This window comes from Gekko japonicus, unplaced genomic scaffold (assembly GCF_001447785.1).
Source record: "Gekko japonicus isolate JY-2015 unplaced genomic scaffold, Gekko_japonicus_V1.1 scaffold92, whole genome shotgun sequence".
Taxonomy (NCBI): domain Eukaryota; kingdom Metazoa; phylum Chordata; class Lepidosauria; order Squamata; family Gekkonidae; genus Gekko; species Gekko japonicus.
This window is the reverse complement of record NW_015169780.1, coordinates 496,209-508,455: the sequence shown is the minus strand read 5'-3', so window position 1 is coordinate 508,455 and position 12,247 is coordinate 496,209. Positions and strand designations below refer to the sequence as shown.

Below are 12,247 nucleotides of genomic sequence, written 5' to 3'. Positions count from 1 at the left end.
CACCTCGAGACTAGACTACTGTAACGCTCTCTACTTGGGGCTGCCCTTGTCTCGGACCCGGAAGCTGCAGCTGGTGCAGAATGCCGCAGCCAGGCTGTTGATGGATCTCCCTAGACGAGAGCACATCCAGCCTGTGCTGAGGACACTGCACTGGCTGCCTATAGCATACCGAGTCTGCTTCAAGGTGCTGGTGCTTACCTTTAAAGCCCTTTATGGCCGGGGTCCAACATACCTTCGGGACCGCCTTTCCCCGTATATACCCCAGAGAGCACTACGGTCGGGGTCGCAAAATCTGTTGACCATCCCTGGCCCGAGGGAGGTTAAGTTAGCCATCACCAGGGCTGGAGCCTTTTCAGTGGCGGCCCCGACCTGGTGGAACGAGCTCCCGGAGGAGATCAGGGCCCTGCGGGATCTTTTACAGTTCCGCAGGGCCTGCAAGACGGAGCTCTTCCGCCAGGCATTTAAGTAGGGGCCGCCGCTGTTATAGGCTCATGGCACTGCAGGTTACTGCAGACCATTACATCAACACGGCCTGTGGAGTAACAACGAGATGGCTTGATGACAGAAGCCATTAGTGGACATCAGGGCAATGGCAAGTGATTCTGCAACTTATTATCGAAATGAATTTTAATCTGCCGCCTGCACTTTGTATTTATAATGTTTTATGGTATTTGTATTTTGTATATTATGTATTTTAATGTAAAGTAACTGGTATTTTATTGGAAGCCGCCCTGAGCCCGCTTGCGGGGAGGGCGGGGTATAAATTTGAAGAAATAAATAAAAAATAAATAAATTGAACAATTGGCTCTCACCATGGCTAGACAATGGATAGACAACAGTACTGAAAGATCTGAGTTAGGTAACACCGGTGTGTTATTTGCACAATGATGGAAAACAGTGTCATACTTCTGAAATTCCCATTCTTTGACCTCATATTTATGTAGTATTGATTGGGGTGAGGGTCATAGGAAGAAACACTGTGGAACTTCCTAAGAGAAGTCCTGGGATAAAGTTGTCAATCCCAGGTGTGAGCTGGAGTTCTCCTGGGATTACAGATTATTTCCAGACTACAGAGATCAATTCCTGTGGAGAAAATAGCAGTTTTGTAGGTTGGACTCTGTGGCATCACTTCCCTGCTGAGTTTCCTCCCCTTCCCAAACTCTGCCCCCCCCCTAGGATCTGCCCCCAAATCTCCAGGAATTTCCCAACCCAGAGTTGGTAACCCTAGGGGGGAGGTAATGAGCAGCTACCTAGAAAGAGGTTTCACAGACATCATCCAAGCCCCACTAATGTCTGTTGATCAATGGCCAAAGAAAGGCCCAGTTGCCCATTTCAATTGGTTGGGAAATGATTTCACCAAAGAAACAAGTCCAGCTTCAGTCTAAGGCCAGCTTGGCAGTACTGGCCCAGACAGTTTTATTCGGGTGTGCTTGAAGATGCACAACAGTCTTTCACTTAACAACCTTCTGTAAACAGAGGATGGAATGATAACAGACTGGGGAATGAACATCCAATTTTTATCTTGCTAACTGGACTGAATTAATCCAGTCCTGTTGTGATCTAACAGCTCCGTCTTTCTTGCAGTGATGAATTGATTAGTATAGCTAGTGGAGTACTCTTATTTAGCCTTCTTCAGCTAGAATGGTCCTGGTTTCAATTAATCACCAATAGCCTTGAAGTACATTTGTATTACATCTGTTAATCAGTGGATCTGTGAGTGTTTGGTTCAATATTAAGGAGGCATTGAGTACTGCTAGATACCTTTGCTCCTGTTCCATGAGTTGAAGCATGAATTATAGTTTCCCTTGATCTGTATTCCTAGGTCATTTAAGTAATGTTTGAGCACTATGTAGCATGTATGTCCCTCAATTGCTCTCATCGCGTTTCTCAAACCCTAGAATTTTACATGGACCATAACTAGAAAATTTTAAGTGGGGGGGGGGGGCACTGGGGGAACCGGTGGGGCGTGACATCACTTAATTAAAAATAATAAATATATATTTTAAAAAACAATATGCTTCAGCAGAAAAATAAAATAAAAGGGCTCACTCACTCACTTTACTGCTCACCAGTGGCTTTGAGACCTGACTTCATACTCTTCCAGCAACCCTCTCTGGCTGTGTCCCAGCTTCTGGGAGCTGTACATGCAGCATCTCGGAGCAGCATCAGTGGCAGCCAGGCGAGCAAAGGCAAAAGTCTGGCCGGTGGAGCTAAGGTGGTGGGCAAGAGAGCCTTGATGGATGGGCCCAGTGTTGCCCTGTGGGACTGACTTGGCTGACTTGAGGCACTGCAGTAATAAGAAATAAGGCTTGTCAGTGGGTTTAATGTTACTGTATTTTGTACTACAGGCACTATTTACTGACAGGGCCTTCTCATTTATACTGGATAATGCTATATACAACTAATTAAATCTGACTATATTCATGCTGTGGCTACACTGACTGAAATGTAATGATAGGTCACTCTGAGCATTTAGACCTTCCTGGGTTTTATATATGCTTTGGCTTATTATAATTTTTTTTTTCAGTTTTACATGACAAGCTTTAGTACAGTTTGCATGGAAAGAAAGGAAAGACCACGATGGGTAGAAACAATTATTTTCTTTCATGTAAAAAGTATACCGAAAGGTTGCAGTAACGGGTATCTTGTGAAAGAAATATTTGGGCTTTGTCTGTGAGCATCTCTTGTAACATTTCTCATTCTCCCGCACAGATAAATCTCCTCATTTCTTGAGGCTTGGGGATGTGGAGGTCAATGCAGGCCAGAATGCTACATTTCAGTGCATTGCTACGGGGAGGGATGCTGTGAATAACAAGTTATGGCTGCAGGTAAGGCTCACTCATTTTGGCCTGTGGACATACATCTTGTAAAAGCAAAATATTTTGCTTCTTCTCTGTTGATCAGGATGAAACATTTTGCTAAAACACTTCTAAATAATGATAATGATGATAATAATAATAATAATACTTTCTGACAAAAATATGGCAGCCCAGAAAATGAAAACTTAATGTGCCTACTCCTGTAATTTCCTTCGCAAATCTATTAATCTGTTCTCCTTTCCTGCATGCTTTTTTTTTTTTAAAGATCCCCCCTAAGGGGAATTTTTAATTGATTTTTTACAAACTACAAACTACAACTGAAAATATGGGAAGGGGAACTACATCTAAGGAGAAAGAAAAAAGACCCACTAATAACTAAAAACCCAAGAGTAGGAGATCAATACATCAGCTTAATTCAATGTTACTTTAAAAAGAAGAAGAAGAAGAAGAGATTGGATTTATATCCTGCCCTTCACTACTCAAAGGTGTCTCAGAGCAGTTTACAAACTCCTTTCCCTTCCGCTCCCCACAACAGACACCCTGTGAGGTAGGCGGGGCTCAGAGAGCTCTTGACAGAAACTGCTCTTTTTCAAGAACAGCTCTTATCAGAGCTACAGCTTGCCCAAGGCCATCCAGCCAGGTGCAAGTGGAGGAGTGGGGAATCAAACCCGGTTCTCCCAGATTAGAGTCCACGCACTTCACCACTACACCAAACTGGCTCTGTTTAATAGCTAATAAAACAATGAACATAGTTGGTTATGCTAGGTTAATTATCTTTTAACTATTCATTTAAATGCTTAAAGAAACCCCCCCTTCAGCCCCTATTTATTCTTCTCTTTTCTAATCCTCAATTTGTATGAACTTTTGGGGGCAGCCACCCCCTTTTCAGAGGGTGAGTCCTTGTCCGAAGACCCCGAGCCTAACTTGCCATCAGATTTGCTTTCTTCTTCTTCCTTCTCGTCCTCAGCTGGTTCCCCGAGCTGCGTTCGCAGAAAATCACGTGCCTTAAGAACAGAGTCAGTCTTTTCTTTTTTATCATGAAGTTTGAAAATGACACCTTCTGGGATTAACCATCTGTAACTGATGCCATTTGTTTGTAGAAAAAGGATTCGTTTTTTATAATTCCTTTTCTTCTGTCTTATGTCAAATGGGATGTCCTTTAAAATCCTGATGTTTTTGTCCCCAATTTTCAAGGGCGTTCCCGTAGTTGCTTTCAACCCAATTACCAACTGGGTAACCACCAATTGCCACCAGTGACTCTTAGGAGTATCTCATGCTAGATGTAGTCATACATCTAATACTCTGTACCTGTGTTGCCATTCAGAGGTGCTTCCTAATTGTTGTGCCTCCCCATGCCCTTCTACAAGCAAGTGTGAGGGCAGTCAATCACAATTTTGCACTTTAGAGCTGTCATGTTTCAGGGAGGAGAGCTTCTCTGCTGTCCCTCCACAGTACCACACTTCAGATAGCAAGACTGAATAGAACTGGTGTTTTTCCACGGAACAGATTTAGAGATTTAAAATATTTAAAAGTTTAATGAATGAATATATGAGAGAATACCCATGCAACATGGACTTAGCAAGGGAACAAAGAAAAGGTGAAAACACTCAGTCTTCTGACCTTACACTAGGTACTTCTTAAATGATGTTGAATTTTTACACAAGTTTTTTTGAAGATTCAGGAAATCAGAGTTTAGATTACCAGGTTCGGACTCTTCTCTGTTGTCCCCCACCTTGTGGACGACAGAGCCCCTAGGAGAAAGCCTTGTCCTTCACAGCTTGTGTGCATCTGAAGAGTTTTCCAAAATGAAAGAGACTCCTCTCCCTCATGTCCAGGGGTCATTTCCTGCAGGAGCGCACAGGAGCGGAGCTCCGGCAGTAAAGAGTCCAGGGGGCGGGCACATGCAACAAGCCCCACCCCCTGATCCCTGCAGCCCTCAGTCAGAGCAAGAAGCAGCCAGGTAAGTTGCAGAGCCCCCCCGCCCTCCAGTCCAAAACAGTCCAGTGGCACCTTTAAGACCAAGTTTTATTCAGGTACAAGCTCTCCTTCCTCTGTGAGGGCAGATCTGCATGTCTCCCCCCACCCCATAGTTAGCAATCCAAAACAGTCCAGTGGAGCCTGAGTGGTGGGTGTTGCCTTCTGACAAACTTCCGATGAAGTCTGGGGGTGTGGCATATGCAAATGAGTTCTGCTAATCAGTTATGCTAATGAGCTCCTGCACCTCTTTTTCTACGAAATGACCCCTGCTCATGTCCATAGTTTTTATTTCTCTTCCTCACCCACCTCTGGGAGGGGCTTCTTGTCCCAAAGGAAGAGTTTTCCTTCTATCACTTTAATCTTCCCAGCTTTAGGCCTGGTGTGACTTACTAGGAGGGAACGGGGTAGTAAGCAATTAGAAAGCTAAGATCTTGAACACTCTGCATTGGGAGTTTGACAGCCACCATCTCCAAACCCCTTCCTTTCTCTCAGCTGTCATTCTGCTGCGGGGCTTTTGTCCATAGACAAGACAACTGTCACAGTAATTGAAATATTGGGGTAAATTTTGGGGGGGAGTGAGTTCCTCAACAAATAAATAAAATAGATATTTGACTTTTAAACTAGACAAGTAGGAAGCCTGCGAGACCTGGGGGGGGGGGGATCCCATCTCCCAATTGCAACTCCCAATTGCCCCATTACCCACCTGCAGCAACAGCGAAGGCACCTGGGAGCTGCTCCAAGCCCAGAGCGGCTCCCAGTGTCCTCCACCACCATGACCGGTCCCAGAGGCTCTCCTGGAGTCCTCCAACATGCAGCTGGGCCCAGAGTGGCTCCCCAAGCATTCCACTGTGGTAGCCAAGCAGGGAACAGCTCCCAGAGCTTCACTGCCATTTCCAGGCCCAGCTGCCACAGTGGCTGGGCACCAGGCTGCTCCTGGAGTCCACTGCTGTGGCAGCTGGGCCTGGAGTCACTCCTGCTGTCCTCTGTCATGGCAGCCGGGCTCAGAGTTGACACCTGCAGAGTTGTGCACATGCACAGAGACCACCCTTTTTAATTTGGGAGGAGTTTAAATCCCCAGTGTATTTTCTTAAACTTTTCAGATATTTCTCCAAACCTGAGGACTACCCCAAGTTTGCAGGAAAATATGTTTAGTGTCTGTGTGGTCTTTATCCACAGATTTAAGTAACCACAGATTGGGGCCCACAAGTCACTTTTTGATACATAGATGTATGTAAGAATGTAAGGAAAACCCTCTTGGATTAGACTAGTCCTGTTTCCTATTGTTGCATCTAAATGGCCCAAAAAGGCAGCTTGGAGGGGTGCAGAAGCTAAAACCTCTATTGTTGGCCCCCACCAACAAGCATTCAGAGGGGTATTACTCCTGAATGTGGAGTTTCTGTTAAGTTCCATTAGTGGTATTATCCATGATAGCTGTCTTCCATGAGTTTTTCTTTTAAAAACCACGGTGACTATAGTACATACTGTGGCTATGAATTCCAAAAGTATTTTCTTTTATTAGTCCTAAATCTGCTGCCTGTCAGCTTCATTGTATAAAAACCACACATTACATGTTAAGTAGAGATGCCAACAAAGTCAGAAAACAATGGGTTGAATGTTTACCTGGCTTATAGGTCTTTAAATGTTTTCAGGCAAGTCCCATTGCCCCATATCATAGTCTTCTGTCATAAATTAAAAACAGTATGAACTTATGTGCCAGTTTTATGTCTATGCAATCTGTGTTTCTGGTGCTTTAAAATATGGCTTCTGTGTTGGTACCTATTTGTTGATTGCTAAAATTGACTTGAACTTTTTAAAATGAGTATGTAATTTACAGAACAATGCCATAACCCCTGAATCATTATTCAGACAATCAGTGTGTCTGGGAATTTTATGTGGTCCCCGAGGGCATGGTATGCAACATGTAAATGTGACCTTTAAGAAAGCAAATTAGATTTAGAAACTAAAACAAAGCCATTCAGACTTTGCAGATCTGAAAAACCCTTTGCCTTCTAGAGTAAGGAGCAGTGGCCCTCTATCATATGGTTCTTGATGAAAATTACGGCAATCCTGCCATGTAATCCAGAGTCTCTTATTATTTCAAATTTCATCTGGTGGCAAGGATTTTTAGGCACAGATGTCATGGTCTTCCTTGAAAGATTTACCAGGATATTCCACACTGTGGTCTTATTTTTGAAGTGAGAAGGGGGCATTACTCTGATTACTTAGGGCCCCTTTCGGGCTGCTGCAGGCCGATTCAGATTCTCTCATCTGAATTGTTTTGCCACCGAACGGCAATTCAGACCCATTATATCCTATGGGCCATTGAAGTCAATGGCAAAAACATAGGGTATACTCTGGGGGCTGAAGGGGAGGGAGTTTGAGGGAGAGGCTCCATATTTTCAGGGTAGCTTCGGGAGCCTCTCCCCACATAAACCCCAAAAGACCAATGGGGGGGGGGAGGCCAGTTTCAGCCAATTGCTGCATGCATGTGCAGCCTGCAAGGTTGGTGGTGTTGCTTTGCACACCATCTTCCTTGCTTGGGAGCGGGGAGAGAGAGTCAACTCTACCCAACTCTATCCTGGCCTGACCTGCTACCTTCCTGGACTTCTGGTTGCACCATCAATTTACAAAGGGCAGGACCTGTATAAATGTTGTTCCTGTTGGTCTTTTGGGGTTTCTGTGTGGCACTGTGGCATGCTTGCACTGCCACAGTGCCACTTGTTCTGGAGTGTGCCACTTGTTCTCATGACAAAGCACCTCCCAAGACAGTGTTCACTTTCCCTGAGATTCTCTGGGAGAGTCTGACTGCTGGGTGCTGCCTGCTTGCCTGCCTTAAGTGTTGCTGGCTGGGTTTCCCCATTGGAAACAATGGAGGTAATGGGGGTAACCTGTTTGGGTGCCCATAGAATTGGTCCCACTGTTCCAATTGCTTTGGGACTTGGGGATGTATGTGGGGAGAGGCTCCTAAAGCTACTCTGAACATTTGGAGCCTCTCCCTCAAACCCCTTCCCTCCCAGAGCCACTAACAGCACCGTGGGAAAAAAGTAATTCTTGTTCCCATTATAGAGAACAATGGAGGGGATGGGGGCAACCTGTTTATGGGCCCGTAGAATTGGACCCCCTGGTCCAATGTTCTTGAATCTTGAAGGGTATCTTGGTGTGAGGCTCCAGCAGCTACCCTGTGGGTTTGGAGCCTCTCCCTCAAACCCCCTCCCCTCCAGCCCCCAGAATATACCCTATGTTTTTGCCATTGACTTCAATGGCCCATAGGATATGATGGGGCTGATATTGACATTCAGCTGCCTGGAAGACTCCCACATTGGCTCCTACTGACGAAACTGACATGCAGGAGTCTTACCTCCGGCCAAAATTGATTCTGTCCGATTCGGCTGAATCCGAATCGGCCGATTTTTTATTTTTTTTGCACATCCTTAAACCTAACTAATATACAGTCTCAGTGCATGCCTCCTACAGCTGTGGTTGTCGAGATTAGCTCTCCTGTTACTTTGCACCAGGCAAATCCACTCTGTCTCCAGGCTCAGCATGAACTAACTGAGCTGTATGCCTTTGCTACCTGTATGTTATACATACCGTGTTTCCCCGAAAATAAGACACTGTCTTATATTTATTTTTTCTCAAGAAGACACACTAGGGCTTATACCACAAATGCATAGAAATCCCGCTAGGGCTTATTTTTGGGGTAGGTCTTATTTTCGGGGAAACAGGGTACCAAGAAATATGTAGCCTGAGCAGCATGCCCCCCCCCCATTCCTATAGCATTAAAGATAATTGGTGTTGTCCTGCCCTAAGAGAGTCCCCTCATTAATCCCCCAGGGAGTTGATTGGCCATAAAAGTTGAGTTAGGCAACCCTCTCTTTATTTAACATGTTTCTCAGCATCAGCCAAAAATTAGTCCAGCAAAAGAACAGCATCTCCCTCAGCAATCCCTTGAATGCCTGGTAGAAAATATTGTTGGTTGGGTGAACTAATTTCCTAAAAATGCCACTAAACCTTTCAACAAACTGGAGTATAAAAGTATTTGCTTCTTGTGCAATTACAAGTTTCTGTGTAACTTTGTTAAATTGCTCATGTATGCTGCATGAAATACATTATATGGTCTTTCTTTATTAGTTCCATGTGGATATATCAGTCTACAGTAGAAAAGTTATATTCGAGACCAGTAGCACTTTAAAGACCAACAAGGTTTCCCTTCATGTCTGACAAAAGGGAGCGTGGACTCTCGAAAGCTTATACCCTGGAAATTGGTCTTTAGCGCCTGGACTCAAATTGTGGTCTTCATTAGTAATATAGTATGGTATGCTGATCTTTCTAGCTTTCAATTTTCTGTTGTACCTTTTCCTTAATTGTGCATTTTTGTTGCTTTTCCTTTGTAACCTCCAAAACCATCTCCCTGTGATGCTCTGTATTCTCCAAGATTCTGATTAACTTTTCCAAAAATTTATATCAGTCTTCTGCTATTTTTAGAAAGGAAATTATTTTCAGCTTTCTCTTGACTTTTTCACCTTTCTCTTGAAGTTAATGAGGACCTAAAGGTTATGCCTTTTCAAAGGAGAGTCATTGTATCCTTTGAGAAAATGGGAAATATTCATGTGTGTGTAACTAGCATAGTCAGTTCTTCCCAACCTGTGGGTTCTAACCCAAAAGTGGATTGCAAAACATGTGAAAACAGGTCCTGGGCTTTGCAGTTTTCAGTTTTCAATGATTTTCAAATACTCTGCTTTTTCAAGTGGATCTCCATACCAATTGAATTTGAACTAGTGAGTCACGGTACTGAAAAAGCTGGGGACCGCTACGTTAGGGTCTTCTCTCTAAAAGAGAAGCTATGCTACTTAATCTTTTAGCTCAATAAAAACCATATTTTGAATTATTTATAGTATGGATTTGAATGCTGAACCCTTTGGGAGCTAATCTGTCTGAAAAGTAAGGTATTAATATTAAAAAAAGAAATAATTGTCTGCTATCCAACAATATATTTATATATAAAAAACTAAGTTTTATGAGGTACTGGGAGAATTAGTGGTGCATTTTTAAAAAATCCACTAACAAGGTTAAAATCGATGAACCCCAACTGTGCATTTGCCAGTGTGGTGTGAGAACCAATATGGTGTCGTGATTAGTGTTGGACTAGAATCTGGGAGACCCAGGTTCAAAGCCCCACTCTGCCATGGAAGCTCACTAGATGACCTTGGTCTAGTCACACACTCTCAGCCTAACCTATCTCACAAGGTTGTTGTGAAGATAAAATGGAGGAGAGAATGATGTAAGCCTCTGTGGCTCTCCACTGGAGAGAAGGGTGGTGCATGAATGATGCAAATAAATATAAATTATTCAGAAGTAAGTCTCACTGTGTTGAATGGAATTGTAGACTTCCTTACTCAAGAAAGCTGCCATATTTAAGAGATTCATATGTACTCCATCCTCCCAAAATTGTGCATGCTCTCAAACTTGATGGGCTTGAAGGTGTAAACAAACAACATTTAAACAATTAAGTCTGTTTTCGTATTTTTGCTGATAAACATGGGCTTGCTACATGTTTCTGCTGCATGACCATGCAGTTAGTCCACACACACACACACACACACACACACACAGAGAGAGAGAGAAGAGATAGAGAGAGAGAGAGAGAGAGAGAGAGAGAGAGAGAGAGAGAGAGAGTTCTTTTAACGGCATTTCACAGAAGTAAAACATCATATCTAAGAAGTAAAATTCAGTTTCTGGATAAGATACAGTTTCCAATAAAATACCCTGAATTGAGCATTTACAAAATTTTACTGCGTATAGATGCAGCAGCCACTAAGAATTTTTCTACCAGTTCGATTATGTTTTTCTCAGTGCTATTTAACAAAAATGATAGTTTGTTCAGCCTAGGAAAACCTGAGACACTGCTTAAAATTGGTGATAAAATACGTTGCCTAATACCAGAATAATAGCAACATTCAAACAGCACATGGTACACTGTTTCAATAGTTTTGCCTGTACACGGGCAAAATCTATTGTCATAGGGAATAACCTGAAATCTTCCAAATAAAATTGCCGACGTTAAAACATTTAACATGGCCAGTGAAAATATTCTGTGCAGTTTTGGAGATTGCAGTTGGAAAAAATAAGTGGGTAGATGTCCTACAATGGGGAATATCCCATAGTTCGAGGGGAACAAGTCTTATTGGTTGCATTATACAAGTTCCATGACTCTGTCTCCAATAATCTGCTCTTTATTTTGTGAAGCACCTCTGTTTCTGAAAGCATCAACATAAATTCAAGAGGGGTATTCAAGGATCTCAATTTTTTTTATATGATGGCAAGCCAAGGTGAAACCCTCAGTCTCAGTTAACATCTGATAGCTATAGCTGGTGGAATCAGAGTTATAGTGCAATTGAGGCCAATATTTGAAGGTCATAAGCCACGCTCTTGTAGACATAAGATTTTGACCACATTCCAAGCAGAGGGCTTCATATGGGGCACAGGGTGGAACACCTAGTATCTTCCGTAGAAAGCTTGTGTGCACCTGTTCAACTGACTTGTTGACTGCCTCAATCCAAATAGGGACTCAGCAGAGTAATTGGGGCACTATTTTTATATTAAATACTTTTAACACAGATGGCACAAATTGGTTCCCTCTCTCTGAAAAATAAAACCGTAGAAGGGCATTGATATTTGCCTTAAGGTTGTTAATCGCTATCCTGTGCTGGTGAGTCCAAATTGTGATGGCATGAAAGTAAAGACCTAGATACTTGAAGTATCTTACTTGTTCAAGCTTATGACCACCAATCCTCCATGTGAATTGCTTCCTGGATTTTGAGAAAACTAAGATTTTTGATTTCTCATAATTTAGTTCTAATTGGTTGATCTTACAGTAATCCTGACAGCTGTTTAGAAGTCGTAATAGCCCCACACCAGTGCAAGAAAACAGAACCGCATCATCTGCATGTAACAAGATTGGTATATGGGTGGAGCCTAACTTGGGACAGTGTCCATCCACTTAAATTAAGAATGGAACCAAATCCCTCAGGAAAAAGTTAAAAAGGAGGGGCGCAAGCACACATCCCTGGTTAACTCCTTTATTAGTAGAAAACTTGGGTATCAAACTACCAGTTCAGGAGCATCTGATTTGGCATGAGGTAACATCATATAGTCTACTGATTAGAAAGGGTAACCTCTTATCAAGGGATGTACTAGCTAGTTTTCCCCAAAGGCGGTTCCTAGAAATAGAATCGAAGGCCCCTTTGAGGTCTAAGAATGCTATGCAGTCAGTCATTGCAGTACATGACCATGCGATTAGTCATTTTCCTGTTGGTCCAGAATGAATATTTTTGTAGGTTTGTTTCCCCTACCTCTGCCAAATGTAATGGTATTCATCCACTTTCAAATTATGGAACAGTAGTGAGCCTTAGTGGTCCCCAAAGGTTTTAGGTTTCTTATCAGTGTCCAGT

The 12,247-nt window shown here is 43.0% G+C and overlaps 1 protein-coding gene across 1 annotated transcript in view; it reads left to right on the top strand.

The window, feature by feature from the left end:
* PTPRK (protein tyrosine phosphatase, receptor type K) overlaps nt 1–12,247 on the top strand; it is a 492,629-nt gene that overhangs the window by 182,687 nt on the left and 297,695 nt on the right. Inside the window, 1 exon segment of the mRNA XM_015416770.1 lies at nt 2,713–2,828. Coding sequence (XP_015272256.1) covers nt 2,713–2,828 — 116 coding nt within the window.